Source organism: Oryx dammah, unplaced genomic scaffold (assembly GCF_014754425.2).
Source record: "Oryx dammah isolate SB20612 unplaced genomic scaffold, SCBI_Odam_1.1 HiC_scaffold_19, whole genome shotgun sequence".
Lineage (NCBI taxonomy): Eukaryota > Metazoa > Chordata > Mammalia > Artiodactyla > Bovidae > Oryx > Oryx dammah.
In genome coordinates, this window is record NW_024070203.1 from 77,672,658 (window position 1) to 77,694,024 (window position 21,367).

Genomic DNA, 21,367 nt, shown 5'->3' on the forward strand with positions numbered 1-21,367 from the left:
ACAACATTTATTTCTTAAATTATTGTGAAAACAATATTAAACCTATAGTTTATGACTAATGCTGTATTCAGAAGGAAATTCATTGCTTTAAATGTAAGTCAGTTAAGCACTCAACTCAAGAAATCAGGGGAGGGCTTCCCTGGTGGCCCAGTGGTTTGGCATTCTCCTTGCAAAGCAGGGGGTGCTGGTTCAATCTCTGGTCGGGAAAGATCCCACATGTCGTGGGGCAACTAAACCCGTGAACCACAACCATTAAGCCCACGCTAGAGCCATCAAGTCACAACTGCTGAGCCCACGTGCACAACTGCGGAAGCCGCGTGCCTGGAGCCCAGGCCCTACAGCAAGAGAGCCACTGCAATATGATGAAGCTACAAAATAGCCTCCACTGGCCACGACTGGAGAAAGCCTGAGAACAGCAACGAAGAGCCAGCGCAGCCAGGAATTCAATAAATAAATTAGTAAGAAGTCAGGGAGAAAGCCCCGAAATAAAGCTGAGGCCAGCAGAAAAGATCGATTAATAAAGGTAAAGGCAAACGTTAACGAAATAGAAAACGGGAAAGCAATGGACAGGTAAATAAGCCCAAGAGTCAGTTCTGGTGGAAAACTAGGAATAAACTGAGAAGGCTGACTTTCAAACATGGCTCAGTGTAATGTCGGGCAAAAAATGGTACTGTTATAATGATGAAAGTAACACACATCTATTGTTGAGAATTAAGAAAACAGAGAAAGATACCAAGAAAATATAAAATGTTTTCATGTAAAACATAAAAATCCATGTAGTTGGGTACTGCAGCATGACATGATGGAAGTGTGTCTGTTCCTCTGTAGAAGATAGTTTGCCAATAGATTTCAGAAGAACAGTAATTGTTGCCCTTTAAGTGTTTTCCTACAGATACTGGAAGAATGATATACAAAGATTTGTATTCAAGGATAATCATCACAGCTTCATTTTTAATACCAAAAAAATGGATATAATCTAAATATCCAAGAACATGGAATTACCAAAATATAGTTTACATTTGTACAAAGGCATACTCTCCAGCCAGTAAAAATCATGTGTTAGAAGAATACTTACTGGTGCAGAAAATACTTAATGGCAATGGAAAACAGGTTCTTAAGTAATATATACTGTATGGTTCACATGTTACGATATATTTGTGCTTGGCAATAGAAAAATAACTACAAGTCTCAAATGTTAAAAATGATTTGAGGATGACTGTTGAGATGGCAGGTGATTTTTATTTTTCTTTCTAGACTTTTCTGTAGTTTCCTTTTTTTTTTTTTTTGAATGAGCATGTATACTTTTATAGTTTGAAAAAATGAGTTTAAAGTTTATTCATAATCCTAGTGCCTAAAGATAATCACTGATAGTATCTTGATGTAGTTTCTTCATTTTTTTTTTTTTTCTGGGCATATGTAAGTACTTTCTATTTTTATATCTACAGCATTAGAATGATACTGCACTACAATTCAGTATTCCCACCCATCCTCATTAACCATGCTCCCCAGCCACTACCCTGTCTCATTTAGAACTCAACACCAGCCTAGAAATAACTTGGAGAGTTACAATAAACAGTGATTAATCAGGGGGTGATGGTGCATGCTTTGAAAATATAATGATTAACTCTAGCAACTGATAGTTGGTTTTGCTAAAGAATTCTAGTTTTGTTTTTGTTTTGTATTTAAGTATAATTTAACATCAGATGGTGACTGAATTAGGTGGCCTTTACAATTCTGAGGTTCTGAGAGGAAGAAACAGTGTGTTCAACTCTTTCTCGGTTAATGATCTGTTTGGGAAACCTGGCTGTTCGGACCACAAGCCCCTCACCACATCATGCTCCAGTTTCAAGCCAAGTGTTTAAGAGGAAATCTAGGTCTCTCAAGAGCTAACCTTATAAACTGAAACCATCAAGTGGCATACATATCTATGGATATTGTAAATTTCTGGATTAGCTGAAGTATGACTATTTTCATAATCTATAGAAAATATGTAAAATGATTGGGTCAAAAATGTTTAAGGTGAAGACAGGCCCAGCTGTAAGGGCCTCTTTGTTTAGATAGACGGTTTATTGTTAGAATTTATCACCTGGTCTCTTCTGTTAATTATGACTTTTAACAGAGAGAAAATGCCTGATTTGGAAGTATGCCCTGGTACCCTTCAAGTCAAAGTATAGTTTTAGTTTTTTGAAAATTAGTCTTTTTCTAGTTGGCCACCACCTATTATTTTAAACACTGTACACACAGACACTCACACTCACACACACACACACACACACACACACACACACACACACACATACTTCTCAAGAGCTAAAAGGAATAAAGCTCAGATATATTGTGACCAAGTAAATCAAAGGTAGTATTTCTTCATCATATTGCCTTTGACTTATAGATATTTGATATCAGGTAAAAATTATTTTTCAACTTTCTGTGGGTTTCAGCTAAATTGTAGAATTATATGCAACAGTAATTTCAAGGGACCTAAGACAAAAGCCAGGAGAAATATCAATAACCTCAGATATGCAGATGACACCACCCTTATGGCAGAAAATGAAGAGGAACTCAAAAGCCTCTTGATGAAAGTGAAAGAGGAGAGTGAAAAAGTTGGCTTAAAGCTCAACATTCAGAAAACGAAGATCATGACATCTGGTCCCATCACTTCATGGGAAATAGATGGGGAAACAGTGGAAACAGTGTCAGACTTTATTTTGGGGAGCTCCAAAATCACTGCAGATGGTGATTGCAGCCATGAAATTAAAAGACACTTACTCCTTGAAAGGAAAGTTATAACCAACCTAGATAGCATATTCAAAAGCAGAGACATTACTTTGCCAACAAAGGTCCATCTAGTCAAGGCTATGGTTTTTCCAGTGGTCATGTATGGATATGAGAGTTGGACTGTGAAGAAAGCTGAGCATAGAAGAATCGATGCTTTTGAACTGTTGTGTTGGAGAAGACTCTTGAGAGTCCCTTGGACTGCTAGGACATCCAACCAGTCCATCCTAAAGGAGATCAGTCCTGGGTGTTCATTGGAAGGACTGATGCCAAAGCTGAAACTCCAGTACTTTGGCCACCTCATGCGAAGAGTTGACTCATTGGAAAAGACTCTGATGCTGGGAGGGATTGGGGGCAGGAGGAGAAGGGGACGACAGAGGATGAGATGGCTGGATGGCATCACCAACTCGATGGATGTGAGTGTGAGTGAACTCTGGGAGATGGTGATAGATAGGGAGGCCTGGCATGCTGCGATTCATGGGGTCGCAAAGAGTCAGACACGACTGAGCAACTGAACTGAACTAAAGACAAAAAGAGAACCCTTTCTTCTACCCGCAAAAAAACTATGTTTCCAGAAAATGCTTCCTTGCTATCATATTGACAGAACCTCAAGTCACTTTTTCTTGATTGATATTTGGAACCTATGGTCTCATAGAGATAGGTTTCTCTTCAACGTGGAAAATAAATGGACATTGCTTATGTAAATCTTAGACTTCTGGTTGACTCCGAGAAATGAATACTCAGCTCTGTGCTGTACTGTGTGTCTTGTCTGTCAAAGAATATTTTTAGTGAAACTTCCAAGCCTTTACTAACAAAAGGGCTCAACAAGCATGGTTGTACAGTAGAATACAATGCAACATTGTAAAGCAATTATCTTCCAATTAAAAAAGAGAAGGTTTAATAAAAGGGCTCACGTGTAGACTTTAGTGCAGCTCTTAATAAACTCACTGAGTGAGTTGCTTTTCACCTTCCAGTCTTCTCATCTATTTGGCTTTCAGTCTTTTCAGTATAGTTTAGTGGTTATTTTCCCATTAACGTCACATGGGCAGTCTGCCTTTTCTTATCTCCTCCCTTCATTGTTTTTCTCCTTTCTGTCTACTAGTAATTATAACCTCCGCAGCATCCTTTCAACAGTGAGAGCTGGAAAATAAGCATCTTGCTCCAAAGATAAGAAGCACATTGATTTAAGGAAATGGAAAGCCCAGCAGAGCCTGAGCAACAAGGCTACTGCTTGGCCTGCGTCTCATTCCTCCCTACACCTCTCACAGCAGTCTTCATTCTTAAAGCATACCAGGAGTATTTACTACTCTACCATATAAATTTAAGATATTTATTTGCAGTTCTCTCTCAATTATGAATTTTATTTGTGTTTTGTGTTTTCTTTTTCAGCCTCGGTGACTGTTATTTCCGTAAAAGCTGTCTCAGGCATGATCACTTTTTCTGTGACGGATAAAATGCAACTAACTTATCCCATCTTCTATATCATGTGTATCATCATGATCGCATCTTGTGTTTTCCAAGTCAAGTAAGTTAGCTCCTGCACACTCACTGACCTTTCAACATTCCTGTGCTTCTCTGAGCAGTAATTCATATTGGCTTCGGATGATAATTAAAATTAGCTGCAACTGATTTCTAAGGGTGAGGGGTCTAAGCTTATCTTCAGCCAATATGCCTGGCTTTATCCTTCACATCCAATAATAAGTTTTTGCGAAGCATTGCCTCCACATTTTGTGAGTTCTAAAGTGTGGCCCTAATCCAGCTAAGTGCACTTTGATACTTTCCTGATGCTCTTCTGCTTGTAATTAATATCCATCGTACACAGGTTGTCATTAGCAATAAATCAAAGGGGCAGGTCCACATCGAGGATTTCATTCTAAATATGGAAAATACATGAACCCTTCACCTTCATCTGTTAGCTCATTCTCATTAATTGCCCAGAGATGGACAAAACCAGACGTTTGGCTGGGAGGGAAATCCTTTCTCCAAAACTTTGCATCTTTAGCCAGAATTTTCTTTGCACCCATGGGATTGCAGAATGATTGTTTTATGTTTCTCTTGGGGCCTCACAGTGGCAACATGGAAAATTTCTAATTTCTGCTCTTCTCTTCCCTCACCTCCATCGGCTCCAATTACTTCCCGTCCATTTCACATTATGATTTTGCCTTCAGCTGCTCGATTATCCTGAGTCTGCCCCCTAAGTTTTTTGTTTACTCTGAAGTGCTGTGCAAGCGCACCAGCCGGGAAATCAGAGCCCAAACCTCGAAGAGAGTGGTTCCTGCCTTAAGGTGCTGGAAGTCAAGTCTAATTGTTACGGGTTGACTATGGACCCTGTTACAAGAAGTGTGTTACTGGAGAAATCCAATGTCCTGTCACTGTTTTGTATGTCATAAACAAACTGTTTCTTTCGTTTGTTTATAAGATCAAGCGTGTTTCTAATACTTGCGTCTTGCTATTTTGCTTCATCTCCCTTCTTCTGAATTAATCAGTACTGTTATAATAGCTTTCAGAATTGAGTGATTAACATCCTTAGCTTGAAACTCTTGCTTCATGAGTTTAAAAGCCAGATACAATTGAAGGTAAACTACATTCCCATCTCCCTTGTTTCAGTCCCCACAACCCTTCACACTAGAACTCTATGAGCACAGTAGGACTGTGCAACCATGGTTCTCAGCCCTGCCTGCCCATTACAATTATATTACCCAGGAGGTCTGTTTGTACATGTATGTATATACTTACATGCCTGTATACATGCATACGTGTGTATTCCTGCATGCATGTATGCACACACACACACACAAAGGAGCACTTGGGTTCTACCCACAAATTTTATCTCCCAATTGCTCTAGAATACAACCTAAGCATTAGTGCTGTTTTGAGTGTCCAGGTGATACCTGTCCGGTGCACTGCTTTGGAAAAGGTATAGTCCCTGGCAAGGCCACAGCGTGCCATTGTGAGAACCTGAACCCTGTTGGCAACCAGAGGGGGAAGCCAAGCTCCCACATGTGCTCTGCAGCTGGAGGGCTGAGCATTGTTTGTGAAACCTTAAACATTCCTTTGCTTCTCCATCTTCTCTCTTGGCACGTGGCATGTCAAGGGATAGCTAGACCATTCCCCAGATATGATATTTAACAGATTCTAGGGTCTATCCTAATGAATCAGCCCCAGTGTGATACCGGTCCAGCAGCTTGAATCGCTTCCAACTCAAACTTCTGTGGCCTCCAAAGATGATTAATTGCTTTTCATTGTTACTGTTGTTGGTTTAAACAGACCGTAAAACCTGACATCTGATCTCATACATCAGATGCATGTAAGCTATGACTGCTGATTGGAAATGCCCTTTCACTGCACTTCCTTTCCCTTTGTAGTTGCAGCTAAAGAACATGCATTTCTCATTGTTATTGTTAACTTATTGTTGAGCATCTCGTAAAGACAGAGCTTCAGTATGTGTCTTCTGCTCTAGGCTCCTGAATCAAGCCACAAAACTCTACAACACAGCGATGGTGGTGCCTGTTAACCACGTTTTCTTTACCATCAGTGCCATTATCGCAGGTGAGTTTGGGCCTTCTACACTTAGGTGACTCTACCTCTACAACAAGGGTAAATGAAGTCTTTCTCAGAGTAATAAGGAAATCAAAGAATCTTTGGTTAGAAGGGATAAATAGCCCAAATCCTCCTAGCCACCACCCAGCATCTGACTTTCTTCCACAGCAACCTCTAGGACAGGTTATCCTACTTTGCGTGAATGTTCCCCAGAGCTCTCTGCCCCACGGAGGCAGCTCAGTCCCAGTTTGAATCACTTGAATTATTTGGAGAGCTCTAATCATTAGAAATATCACCTTGTATTGGGGCTGAAATTAGCCTCCCTGTGAATTCAAGATGCTCATCTTAGTCCTGCTTTCTGGAGTCTTCTCTGTCAGTCCTTCTGATAATCAGAGCAGCGGAAGGGTCCTCTTGTGCCCTGTCTCTGGGTCAGACATCCCCAGTTCCATGACTCTTCTCTCTCTGGCCCTCACCACCTGAATCAAAGAGTGGGGTCCTAAAGTGAATCCAGCGTTGCCCAGAAGGCCAGACAGATGAGAGCAGGAGCTACTGCCTTTGCAGTTATGGCCTCGGTTTTTCTACTATTGCACTTCTTTTCTTTCTATGGACAAGAATGTCCATAGAAATGTCTAAATATGTCAGACACAATACTATTATAAAAACATAAGTCCAAAACTTGATCCAAACAAAAATACAGTAGATCCAGGTATACCCTAGTTCTTTAGCTTATTGGCTGTATTTTCTACCTGGTTGTATTGGGACTTCATTTCCCCATGCAAAATTTATGCATTTTGGAGGTAATGAGGGATTATTTTTACCTAATGCATATGTCCTTTTTATTTCATGGCAAACTGTTCCTGCCAATGGGAAAATTTTAAATGTAATTAACTTTTCATTTCCCAAAATTGAACCTTACTTTTAAAGAGAAAGGTTATAAGACCTCTGAAGACGTCTAATTTTTTTTGCATTTTTGACAAAAGAAAGTAACAAAAGACTGTATATTTATATGCCCTAGAATTATTGATAAAGGAAAAAAGCAAGGCCAAAAACAGTTAGAAGCATGACATACAACATAATAGTTAAAATTACTGTGCTAAAGATGTGTAAAACAAATAGTTCCCCTGAAAGGAAAGTTTTGTGAGAGGATCAACAGGGCAGAATCTGCATACTTGGCACACTGATGAGTACTTAGCACACACTCACACAATCGATGAGTCAGGGAAGCTGGAACTTTCCAGGAGTGATAAAAGTTCATCTGATGTTACTAAAGTATGAAATGGAGGTGAAGCTTCTTGACTTACTTCTCCTCTTTGCCTCCATCAAAAAGTATAGCTTAAAATTAAAATGAGATGCCGTATTTTGTCTGCTAAATTAGTAAAGCTTTTGTTTTGTGCTTTTTATTACAATAAGCAATGCTGGCACAGCTAAAGTGTTGCAGGCACTCTTGTGGAGTTGGGTACCAGGGTACCACCTTCCTAGAATTGAGTTTCATAGCTTTTGTCAAGAGCCTTAAAAATGTCTCTCCTCTTTGATCCTGCAACTCAAAAACAAAAAACAACCCAATTAAACATTTCTTCAGAGATGTCCAACTGGCTGACAAGTACATGGAAAAATGCTCAACATCCCTAATCATTAGGGAAATTCAAATGGAAACCACAAATCACCACACATCCATTAGGATGGCTACTAGCAAAAACAAAACAAAAACATAAAATAGCAAGTGTTGGCAAGCATATGAAGAAATCGGAACCCTTGTACACTGTTAGTGGGACCGTAACAGGGTGCACCCACTATGGGAGATACTGTGGCAGTCCCTCGAAAAATTAAATATGGAATTACCGTGTGATCCAACAAGTCTACTGCTGGGTGTGTGTCCAAAAGAATTGAAAGCAGGGACTCAAACAGATATTTGTATACCTAGGTTCATAACAGCATTATTCACAGTAGCCAGATGGCAGAAACAACCTAAACTGACAAATGAATGGATACAGAAAATGTGGTATATACATGCAGAGGAATATTATTCGGCCATCAAAAAGGAAGGGACTTTTGATACATGCCACAGTGCAAATGAACCTTAAGAAGGACATTATCTAACTGGAACAAGCCAGTCATGAAATGCCACATGCTGTATGATTCCACTTATATGAGGTATCCAGAGTAGTCAAACTTCTAGAAATGGAAAGTGGAGTGGTGATTGCCAAGGGCTGGGGGAGGGTGGAAATGGGGATCTGTTTAATAAGTATAGAGTTTGTTTTACAAGATAAAAAAGTTCTGAAAATTGGCTGCACTCCAGTGTGAATACAGTTGGCCCTCTATATCCACATTTCTGCATCTGTGGATACCACCAATAGTAGATAGACTATATCCCCTGCCCCCCAAATTCCAGAATATTGCAGAAAGCAAAAATTTAATTTGCCAAGTGATTGCAACTATTTGCATAGCATTTATATTGTATCAGGTATTATAAGTGATCTAGAGATGATTTAAAATATTTGTGGAGAGAATCTGTATCGTTCAGTTCAGTTCATTCACTCAGTCATGTCTGACTCTTTGTGACCCCATGAATTGCAGCACACCAGGCCTCCCCGTCCATCACCAACTCCCGGAGTTCACCCAAACCCATGTTCATTGAGTTGGTGATGCCATCCAACCATCTCATCCTCTGTCATCCCCTTCTCCTCCTGCCCTCAATCTTTCCCAGCATCAGGGTCTTTTCAAATGAGTTAGCTGTTCTCATCAGGTGGCCAAAGTATGGAGTTTCAGCTTCAACATCAGTCCTACCAATGAACACCCAGGACTGATCTCCTTTAGGATGGACTGGTTGGATCTCCTTGCAGTCCAAGGGACTCTCAAGAATCTTCTCCAACACCACAGTTGAAAAGCATCAATTCTTCACAGTGGAAGTGAGAAATAGATTTAAGGGACTAGATCTGACAGACAGAGTACCTGATGAACTATGGATGGAGGTTCATGACATTGTACAGGAGATAGGAATCAAGACCATCCCCAAGAAAAAGAAATGCAAAAACAGCAAAATGGCTGTCGAGGAGGCCTTACAGATAGCTGTGAAAAGAAGGGAAGCAAAAAGCAAATGAGAAAAGGAAAGATATACCCATTTGAATGCAGAGTTCTAAAGAATAGCAAGAGATAAGAAAGCCTTCCTCAGTGATCAATGCAAAGAAATAAAGAAAACAATAGAATGGGAAAGACTAGAGATCTCTTTAAGATAATTAGAGATACCAAGGGAACATTTCATGCAAAGATGGGCTCAATAAAGGACAGAAATGGTAGGGACCTAACAGAAGCAGAAGATATTAAGAAGAGGTGGCAAGAATACACAGAAGAACTGTACAAAAAAGATCTTCACCACCCAGATAATCACAATGGTGTGATCACTCACCTAAAGCCAGACATCCTGGAATGTGAAGTCAAGTAGGCCTTAGGAAGGAAGCATCACTACGAACAAAGCTAGTGGAGGTGATGGAATTCCAGTTGAGCTATTTCAAATCCTGAAAGATGATGCTGTGAAAGTGCTACACTCAATATGCCAGCAAATTTGGAAAACTCAGCAGTGGCCACAGGACTGGAAAAGGTCAGTTTTCATTCCAATGCCAAAGAAAGACAATGCCAAAGAATGCTCAAACTACTGCACAATTGCACTCATCCCACATGCTAGTAAAGTAATGCTCAAAATTCTCCAAGCCAGGCTTCAGCAATACGTGAACCATGAACTTCCAGGTGTTCAAGGTGGTTTTAGAAAAGGCAGAGGAACCAGAAATCAAATTGCCAACATCCGCTGGATCATGGACAAAGGAAGAGAGTTCCAGAAAAACGTCTATTTCTGCTTTATTGACTATGCCAAAGCCTTTGCCTGTGTGGATCACAATAAACTGTGGAAAATTCTGAAAGAGATAGGAATATCAGACTATCTGACCTGCCTCCTGAGAAATCTGTATGCAGGTCAGGAAGCAACAGTTAGAACTGGACATGGCACAACAGACTGGTTCCAAATAGGAAAAGGAGTACGTCAAGGCTGTATATTGTCACCCTGCTTATTTAACTTATATGCAGAGTGCATCATGAGAAATGCTGGACTGGAAGAAGCACAAGCTGGAATCAAGATTGCCGGGAGAAATATCAATAACCTCAGATATGCAGATGATACCACCCTTATGGCAGAAAGTGAAGAAGGACTAAAGAGCCTCTTGATTAAAGTAAAAGAGGAGAGTGAAAAAGTTGGCTTAAAGCTCAACATTCAGAAAACGAAGATCATGGCATCTGGTCCCATCCCTTCATGGCAAATAGATGGGGAAACAGTGGGTGACTTTATTTTTCTGAGCTCCAAAATCACTGCAGATGGTGATTACAGTCATGAAATTAAAAGACGCTTACCCCTTGGAAGGAAAGTTATGACCAACCTAGATAGCATATTCAAAAGCAGAGACATTACTTTGCCAACAAAGGTCCGTTTAGTGAAGGCTATGGTTTTTCCAGTGGTCATGTATGGATATGAGAGTTGGACTGTGAAGAAAGCTGAGCGCGGAAGAATTGATGCTTTTTTTTTTTTATGCTTTTTTTTTCAAATTTATTTTATTTATTTTCTTTTTCTTTTTTATTTTACTTTACAATTCTCTATTGGTTTTGCCATACATTGACATGAATCCACCACGGGTGTACATGCGTTCCCAAACATTGATGCTTTTGAACTGTGGTGTTGGAGAATGTGTGTAAGTTATATGTAAATATTATGCCACTTTATATAAGGGACTTGGGCATTAGTATCCACTAATGATACAGATTTTAGTATCCACTGAGGGGTCCTACAACCAAGTTCTCTGTATACTGAGTGATGACTATATACTTAACACAACTGAACTGTGTGCTTTAAAATGTTTAGGACAGTAAATTTTATGCTATGTATGCATGCACGCTTGCATGCTCAGTCATGTCTAGCTCTTTGCGACTCCATGGACTCTACCCTGCCAGGCTTCTCTGTCCATGGAATTTTCCAGGGAAGAATACTGGAGTGGGTAGCCATTTCCTTCTCCAAGGGATCTTCCTGACCCAGGGATCGAACCTGGATCTTTTGTACCTCCTGCATTGGCAGATGGATTCTTTACCACTGCATGACCTGGGAAGCCACTATTATTGTATTATGTGTATTTTATGAAACTTTTTACTCCTGAAGACCGAAATTCCTCTTTAAGCGACGACAAAAAAAAAAAAAAAATCCTAAAATACCAGGAAGAAACATGTGCAAAGAAGTTTATTAACATCACAAAAGCAAAAGCGTTTGAAGCAATTTAAAATGTCCTTCGAGAAATGACTGTTATGGGGCACCAGCTTAGAATAACAAGAAAACATTCGAATGACTCCAAGGACGTGTGTAATCACAGGGAAAAATGCTGCAGCAATATTATTCACTCAGCAAATATTCACCAGAATGGGACGTGGCTTGTTCCCGCAGAAAGTGAGGCAACAGACCTCAGACTGGTCTCTGGCACTGGCAACACCTAAGCAGCAGCCGGCACTCACAACTCTCAGTAAATACTTGTCAACAGGATAGCAAAGCTAACACCACACACGCACACACACAGATGTGATTCCAGGTAGTAGATAATTACAAGATAACTTATTTAGGACTTCCCTGGTGGTCTTGTGATTAAGAATCCACCTGGCAATGCAGAGGATACAGGTTCAATCCCTGGTCTGGGAAGATTCCACAGGGCAACGAGACCCACGTGCTGCAACTGCTGAGCCCACATGCTCTGGAGCCTGCGCTCAGCGCCAGGAGCAGCCACCGCAGTGAGAAGCCCGTGCACCGCAACCTGAGAAAGCCCAACGCAACCACAAATAAATACATAAAATTTATAACAGACATAAAAGGTAACTTATTTAGTAAAAAAAAAAAAACAGAAAGAAAAAGTCTGTGAAGGCTTTGGGACCATAGGCCAAAAGGGAATCGTTTGGAGAGAAGGAGGGCTCTCTGGAATAAAGGACAGATGCACGTTGCCCTTTACCCAGAAGGAAAGACCAACGGAGGGAGATGGGAGAGGGGTTGGCAGTGAGAAATGGAGCTCGGGCAGCACGTTAGCATGCTCCAGTGCACACGTGAGCCCGTGACCAGACCCGCAGACCGCAGGGTGAGGCCAAGGCCGACAGCGTGGGGAGCAGCTGGCCTGAAGTGCGAGTGCTATGTGAAAGGCCCAGCGAACACCCAGACGCTCAGGCCAGGCTTGCTGACCCCCGGCTTAAACAGCTGGAGGTGGGAAATGTCGCTCTGCTTGCACGTTCCAGTGGTACAAATCTTGCACTGGACAAAAAAGTTTCTGTTGGCAAAAGGTATGTTACTTGTGCTGATTTTATAATAATGATACTTACATTATGTAAAGTCTACAAATCTGTGTTCTTTGGAATCACTGAAAGCATTAGTATCGCATGCAAATATATTTTAAACTAAGCTACTGAATGTGCCTTTTTAGGGCTTCCCTGGTAGCTCAGTGGTAAAGAACCTACCTGCCAAGGCAGGAGATGTGGGTTTGATCCCTGGATGAGGAAAGTCCCCTGGAGAAGGAAATGGCAACCCACTCCAGTATTCTTGCCTGGGAGAATTCTATGGACAGAGAAGCCTGGCGGGCTACAGCCCATGGGGTCGCAAAGAGTAGGACACGACTTAGCGACTAAACAGCAACTGGATGTGCATTTTAAGGGTAACTGTTTACTTCGAAAAAAGTAATATAGTAATTTGAAAATCAATATGTAGCTATTGTAAATATTCTTACCCTAAAATTAATTTTATCTTCTGTCACTATTGTAGGTATCATATTTTATCAGGAGTTTCTTGGTGCAGCTTTTCTCACTATATTTATATATCTTTTTGGGTGAGTAAATGTCTCAGAGGTAAGGTATGTGAAATACTATTACTTTTACGTGAGACTTTTGGCATTGGACCTGAGGCATGGAAAATTGGAAAATAATATAAGAAACATCAGTTTCCCGAGCCCTTAAAAGAAGCATATTTTTCAACTTAACACCCTACCCAGAGCTCAGTGTCTTTGTGATTTAAATATCTCTGTGAGGGATCTGAAACACTGGAGATTTTCAGTTCCAGCCAAAGTCAAGGTAAATCAAAGGCCCTTTTAGCTACTCCACCTTTTTATACTCAATCAGACCTATCCCAGCCTTAGGAACCCTTAGGTTAGATCTCAATTGGGAACCACAGATGCCTCTAGGATCACCTAGGATGCAAGGCCAAGACTGGGGCAGATCTCTGCCTTGAGACCTACTAACAACAGATTGGTGCCATCCCTCTCCTGGGTCTAGGTGCCCAGCTTTAACCCTGCCTCGGAATTTGCTGGACAATCACTACTGGTGTTCTGGCAGATAGGGAGTAGAACCTTGACAGAATATCATCGATGTATTGATTTTTGCGTTGGTTCCCACCTGGAACTCTCTGAATGCTTAGTTGCTTCTTGATGTGGTATTCTGCATGACCATTGTTATGCAAACTTGAGCCCAGACTATTTTCAACATAGAAAGCTATCTATCTTGAAAATTCATTTTTGTGAGATTTTTGGGCGAAGCTAAACTTCTGGGGTCTGGAAACTATGACTATGCTTATGGCCAAGGACAACGAAATTTCTTAGAAAATTAAAGAATAAATTATTTTTTTGCTTGTGTTGCATGCCAGTAATGGGTCTGAGCATTCATGGATAGAAAATGAGACTTAGTGTCTACCCAAAGGGTTTAGAGCCTGAATTAACCTCCAGATGGTAAAAACCTGGGGCAGAGACTTACTGGAAGCGGCCCAGGTCTTGGTTCTGGGGACAAATATTATTGGCTGCAGCAATTAAGACAATTTCTAGGCAGCTTACCATGAGAAACAGAAAGAACAAAACCAGTGGAATGTATGTCATCAAGCAGGAGATGGAGTTCGGTTACTTAACACAGTGCCTTCAGTTATTTAATACAGTGACCTTGTGTTCTTTACTAACATTATTCTTACAGGTGTTTTCTGTCATTCCTTGGTGTGGTTTTGGTCACAAGAAATAGAGAAAAGGAACATCTGCCACAGTCTTACATTGATTTTGGAAATGTTCCCGGTAAGATGTATATTCCTTAATTTATATTAGAAAATTTTATCCTACAAATGAATTATTGCTGGTATGATTTCTGGAGTTAAATTAATATAAAACATAATTCTTACCCTCAGAAAATGATGAAAGCAGAGGTGATAGTTTAACTGTAAATGTTAATAATCATTTATTTGATTATCAGTTTTGCACAAAACACTGGGGATAGAAAAGAACTGACCCTGTTTTCTTGAATTGGGTGGTAGTGAGAATTTGTTTTAGATTTCTTTAAGTTGGAAAAGGGTAGGGAAAGGAGCGGGAATGGCAGGCACAGACCCTTGTTGCTTGGAGAACCTTTGAGGAGGATTCTACACCTAAGACCAGAAGCTTAGGAACAGCATTCCTTGGGAAGCGTGAAGTGACCTTTGCACTGGGCCCAAGAGTGACGTTCTACTTGGTCACCTGAACACGAAGAGCTTCTTCCCCTGTTCCTCAGCTCATTCACCCAGAGGGGTTTAACATGCATCGTCATCCCATTCTCCTCTCCCACTGAGAATACCACTTTCGTGACGCAGACTTGGGGCTTCCCTGGTATCTCGGGTGGTAACGAATCTGCCTGCGATGCAGGAGACCTGGGTTTGATCTCTGGGTTGGGAAGATCCCCTGGAGATGAGAAAGGCTACCTACTCTGTGTGAGGGGGGCGGGGTGTTCCCTGGTAGCTCATCTGGTAAAGAATCCACCTGCAATGCAGGAGACCCCGGGTTGATTCCTGGGTCGGGAAGATCCCCTGGAGAAGGGATAGGCTGCCTACTCCAGTATTCTTGGGCTTCCCTGGTATCTAAGATGGTAAAGAATCCAGCTGCAATGCAGGAGACCTGGGTTCAATCCCTGGGTTGGGGAGGTCCCCTGGAGGAGGGCATGGCAATCCACTCCAGTATTCTTGCCTGGAGACTCCCATGGGACAGAGGAGCCTGGCGGGCTACAGTCCATAGGGTCGCAAAGAGTCAGATAAAACTGAGCGACTAACACTTTCAGTTTCATGTAGACCCAACAGAAGTGATGTCCAGAACAAAGGAAGCAGGTTTCTGTGTCCTCACTTTCTTCCCTGCTCACCACCCCCAACAATCTCTGGCTTTGCTAGGGGTTTGGGGTGACCTATAGGCTTCTAGACGAGGAGTAGTTATGTTCTCACAGCTTCCTCCACCATGCAGTTAGGACCAAGCCTTTGAAGCAAAAAACCATTGAAACCTTGTGCTTATGACTGAGAAAATATGGTCCATGAGTTCTGTGTTCTCTTTCCCATTGGAACCATCTTATTCCCTGGTGGCTCAGACGGTAAAGCGTCTGTCTACAATGTGGGAGTCCAGGGTTCAATCCCTGGGTCGGGAAGGTCCCTGGAGAAGGAAATGGCAATCCACTCCAGTACTATTGCCTGGAAAATCCCATGGACAGAGGAGCCTGGTAGGCTACAGTCCATGGGGTCGCAAAGAGTCGGACACGACTGAGCGATCTTCTTCTTCTTCTTCTTCTTCATCAGCTAAGAACACTCAGCGCAAGAATCGGCGTGTGTGGCAAGGGTATGCCTTAGAGAGGCCTTCTAAGGTTAGGGGTTCTTTGCTAGGAAGTGAAGTTTACTTACTTTTAACTCTTTCATTTCACACAGTTCTATATGTAGAATCAGGAAGAGCTTTAGAAGCCATTCTGAAAGTCTGTTTTCCTCTGTTTTTACACGCATTAGACTAAACATGGACCAGGAGGCAGAACGATGGGGAGAGAGGTTTGGAGATGCGTACACGCTTCATGTTAGTCTCCTGACTGATCCAGCCTGATTTCTGTCCCCAGCACGGTCATGGGGACAGCACGTGCTCCCCGGGTGGGAAGACAGCTTGCTCATGTGGACAGCCACGATCTTACGTCAGGGGCACGGAGCTCTGTGGGCCTTTCTTCCCTGACGTTTATCTCTTCTATTTAGAGGGCGACCACCTTGTCCTTTTTAAAAAAGGAATAAATGTGGCCTAGATAGAGGAGAAATTATTAAGACTTATTATTCTACAAGAGCTCAAAAGATTCTTTGTGATTATTATCTCCTCAGGGAAACAAATATTGGATAAAATACAACCAGATTCAAGCGGTTTATCCTATGGAACTCTGCCTGATGGAAGTGACTCCATAAAGAGGCCGAGTGAAGAGAAGAAAGGGGTCTGAGACGCCGAGAGGGATGGCTGTGGGCCTGTTATTCAATACTACCTTTTAAAAAATTGCACATGTTCAATTTATGTCAGCAGCTAGTTTATGCTGACATGTACTTGCCTTCGTTTCAGTCCCTGACCCCAACTCCATGTCTATGGATGATCAGGGCCTTCCTAAGCTTTGACAGTCTAAGGTTTTCATGGAATGTAATTTGAAGTGTTCCCCACACCCTGGACCTCTCTCCCTGGTGATCATCTAACTGACTGGATCTTAATTAGAGCCTGGCTGCCCAGGCAGGAATGTCACACAAAAATGTGCCTTCACGATTTGGCTGCAGAATGCGTAGGTTGCTTTTCCCATACAGCTTGCAAGGTCAGTTGCTTTACTTTAAAGAGACACTTTAGTCCCACAACCTCCTCCCTAAACCAAAGGTTTGAAAGCATTCATTTTTCTTTAGACATCTTTTAAGAACCTTCCCATAAAGATTTCACCTTTCTGTTCCCAGATGAGAGTGGTGAATCATCTCTTCTGAAAACTAGCCCTATCGTATTTATCCTTTGAACAGTAAAGGTGTCTTTTTTTTTTTTTTTCATAATTAAGCATCTGTGTTTTGACTACACTTAGGTCACTCTTTCATTTTCATGTTTCCTTTTTTTTATTGGAGTATAACTGCTATACAGTGATGTGTTAGCTTCTGCCGTACAATGAAGTGAATCAGCTATAAAAGTGGAAGTCGCTCAGCCGTGTCCAACTCTCTGTGACCCCATGGACTATTCAGTCCATGAAATTCTCCAGGCCAGAACACTGGAGTGGGTAGCCGTTCCCTTCTCCAGGGAATCTTCCCAACCCAGGGCTCGAACCCAGGTCCACGGGGGATGTCCAAGAATACTGGAGTGGGTAGCCTATCCCTTCTCCAGTGGATCTTCCCAACCCAGGAATCGAACCGGGGTCTCCTGCATTGCAGGCAGATTCTTTACCAACTATATGTATACATATATCCCCTCCCTCCTGAGTCTCACTCCTACCCTGCCATCCCACCCCTCTGGGTCATCGCGGAGCACCAAGCTGAGCTTCCTGTGCTTTATAGCATGTTTGCACAAGCTGTCTATTTTACACATGGTATAGGGTATATATGTCAGTCCTAACCTCCCAATTCAGCCCACTTTTCTCTTCCCCTCCATCCTGCCCCAGGTCCATATGTCTGTTCTCTACATCTGCATCTTTATTCCTATCCTGGAAATAGTTTCGTCTGTACCATTTTCTAGATTCCACATATATGCGTTAATGCACAATACTTCTTTTTCTTTTTCTGACTTACTTCACTCTGTATGACAGATTCAAGATCCAGTTTATACCCCATTTGATGATGGGGTATACCAAAACCAGAAGACCTTGGCTGGTGAACTTTTTAAGCTTTTAAGAAAGGAAAAACTTAAGAATTAGTACCAAAAAATGAATCAGTATCAATTTTTTTAAGTAAGAGTGTAGAGCAGTGATGTTTTCTTCAGCATATGATCCTGTTATACTTGAAACTGAAGAGAAACTTCATATCCTATGCCTTTATTTGTTTAGATCTTATAATTCATCAAGTGGGTTTTTAATGTTTTTAACTTTCAACGTTAAGTCTCAAAAATCATATTTAAATTTTTTGTGATATTTTCACAAACACTCCATCTTTTCCTCAAGTCATTACTTCAAGTTTTAGAATAAAATCCTTCTAGGTAAAAGAACTGTTATCATTAGAGAACTGGATTTCAGCCATTTTCAATCCGCAGACATAGCACACAGCCAGGTGGTCCAGCCTGAGTCTCGTCCAGGTTCTCCTATACCCTGAATGGCTCTTCTGCTGCCGTAGACGCAGGTCTACTAAGACACATTTGCAGGTAGAGTCCCTAATTGTATCTGTGATTATTTATGATCTCCGAATATGGAAATGAGGCAAAAAGAGCTAGCCTTCATTGTCAGCAACATCAAATAATAAGCCCCATCCTTAATGACACTTCAAAACCTTCAGATCACACGCCAGGCCAATACTGGTCCAGCCAGTTGTCTTGCATTTGTTTGGTTGTTTAACTCAGGGCTATTGAAAGTGTAGTCTCAGCTGCTTTAGGTCTTTAATCTTTGTTCTTTGTCACGACCTGCCCTCCTGACCAGACCAACCAAACCTGGCCACAAAGGTGAGATTCAAATCTATCACTGAAGTATGAATAATAACCTAGAGCCCATGTCTGGCTTTTGAACTCCTGGTGACAATTCCTGCCGTTGTAGAAAGTGTCCCATTAATTCAAATAACATAGTCATATAATTTATGGCATGCTTCATTGAATTGGTCCAGCATGTCAGCATTGGAAGGCTCAGCTAAGAAATGTGTCTGGTGTCTTAAACTACAGCTTTCTGGTGACTCTTACGACTGCTTTCAAAGATTTGGAAAATAATTAGACAGAAGAGTTTGACTTGAAGTGGGACTGTATTTATAGCTACGGCACGTGGTTTGCACATTGTAGAATTTTGCACAGAGACAAGCATTAATGCCAATACTTAGTGGTCGCCAACATTTGTATCTTTTAAAAGTTGTAAGAAATGACATTGACTTATGCACAGTTGGGCAACCCAGAAATGCTTTAGAAGTTTAGGTAACATATAAAATATAGTTAGGTAATGTATAAAATATAGTCAGACTTAATTTTACTTTCCATATTGCTTCTCCAAAGTTAGGTGAATAGGAGTTTTACATGTACCAGCTTGTAAAGATTTTTTAAATTACGCACTGCGTGACAACAACCAGAGCCAATCCAGTCCTTCTCTTGGCATTGTGAGTTGGGGACCTTTAGCCAACACTTGGCTCAACTGACTGTCTAGACCAGGGGTCTGTGAACTCTTCCTGTAGCAACACAGAGAGTAAATATTTGGGAGTTTTTTTGGCCATATGGTGTCCGTTGCAACCACTGAGTTCTCCCATTGTAGCACAGAAACAGCCATAGACAAGACATAAACAAATGAGCATGGCTGGTGTCAGTAAAACTTTATTGACAAAAGCAGGTGGCCAGTTCATGCACTATTGTTTCCCAACCTGCAGTCTAGACTGCTCTCCCCTTGCTATGCAGCTTCTTTCTTACTCCTTGAGCATTCAAGACTTTGAAAAACAAATTGGGTACAATGGGAGTGTTAGCCATTTACATTAGGATCTTGTTGCCTGTGTAAGATACAAACAGAAGCAATGAGTTCATCACTGGTGCCCGAGTTTTTCTCTCTCGAAGGCAGTGTTCTTTTGTGAGCACCACTAACTGCCCTGGAGGAAGCACTCCAGTCCCATACTCCAAGTGGATAATTGCTTCATAAACGAGTAGCAGTCACCTCTCATGTAGTGGATTAAAGCAGAGATCCTTACCATCTGATTGTTTTCAGTTTAAATGTTTGCTTGTCCTGTGACAATACTACTTTCATCACCAGAGTCACTTGAAATAATAAAAAAAACTGTCTCAAGCAGTGACTTGAGAATGTAGTTTTCAATCCCTCAACCCATCCCCACAAGCTCCTAGAGATCTATTTTGTGGCAGAGAAAGAAAGGAAAAAGACAGATTTCGTAGATTGATGTCATTTCAGGCCTATTGAATGAGTGATGGTGATAGGTACGTCTGGCTCCAGAAGAAGCAGGTGCAATGGTGGACATGGCTCAGATGGATAGAACCATTGAGCCAAATTCCTGAAGCCAAGAACCCTCTTTACACTCCCTGTTTCAAAGCACACAGATCATCCAGGGGTGGTGACTATACAGGCTCGCCCACACCGAAGGCTGCCTCCTACTTGCCAATTTAATAGTGATATTATGGACGTGAATACAACCAGTTATTCAAATGAAACTTTCCAACACCCTTCCAGACTGCTTGATTTAAATTCCAGCGCTGGTTATAGAGCCATCCTTGAACTGGGCGATAGCAAGCCGAATGCACATGTCTGGCACCAACCAATGTGAGTGCTTCAGTGAGGCTGCTAGATAAACACCACACAGTTTGAACTTTCAGAACAAGATCTCAGAATTGAACCCAAGATGACTGTGTTGGGAAATTTAGAAGCTGCTTCTAATTGTTACTCTCATCAACAGTCTGGCTCCTATTATGGCCATCTTGAAGTTAAAAAATAAAATAGAATTCCACATATATGCGGTTTCCATGCAAATACAGACCAGTCTTGAACTATTAAATGTGGTGTTTTAGTAATTGTGGTAAATACAGGGTAGAGCCTTCCACCCAGGAATTCTTGACTCTGTCCCCTTTCTCACCAGCCTCAGGGTACCACACAACATGCTGTCCCATGCCAGCAGATCAAGTCAGTTACAGGAGTGTGACCCATCCAAAGAAACTTTTTTTTTGCCCTAGAAGAGGAGGAAACTCGGCCTTCCACACTGGTCCTTATTGAGTTAGTGAGAACCAACCACAATGTAAAAAGAGGAATATCAATCCCAATATCAAATGAATGTGATGCTTCGGGGGCGTGGGGGGCACGCAGCCGGGGCAGATGCCGCCAAGAGTTTCACAGGGTTCCAGGCAAGATGCAAGATAGGCTCTGAGTTCCAGGAAAGAATCTGCTTCCCAGGGAGCTGGCAAGCATGTGTGACGAGGCAGGAGCCCATCTGTCCCTGACCGACCGGCATGCATGGACCCACGCCACTTTGCACGTTTGAGCCACCACTCTGCAGACACGAGCTAATCCTCCCAGGGCGCACGCTTCCCACTCTGGGAGCCTCTTCCCTCAAGGTTCTAATTTGAAAACCAGCCTCAGCGGTTTT

At 41.8% G+C, this 21,367-nt stretch overlaps 1 protein-coding gene across 2 annotated transcripts in view; it reads left to right on the top strand.

Annotated features, from left to right (window-relative positions):
• The window catches only part of NIPAL2 (NIPA like domain containing 2), an 85,554-nt gene extending 65,103 nt beyond the window's left edge, over nucleotides 1-20,451 (top strand). Inside the window, exons 7-11 of one of the 2 annotated variants that reach the window (XM_040261004.1) lie at nucleotides 4,165-4,300; nucleotides 6,236-6,324; nucleotides 13,136-13,199; nucleotides 14,326-14,420; nucleotides 16,484-20,451. In XM_040261004.1, the coding sequence (XP_040116938.1) occupies nucleotides 4,165-4,300; nucleotides 6,236-6,324; nucleotides 13,136-13,199; nucleotides 14,326-14,420; nucleotides 16,484-16,596 (497 nt within the window). In that variant the 3' untranslated portion in view covers nucleotides 16,597-20,451. The remainder of the gene's footprint in view (nucleotides 1-4,164; nucleotides 4,301-6,235; nucleotides 6,325-13,135; nucleotides 13,200-14,325; nucleotides 14,421-16,483) is intronic. The other variant, XM_040261005.1, reaches the window with a different exon arrangement.
• The last annotated feature ends 916 nt before the right edge of the window (nucleotides 20,452-21,367 follow it).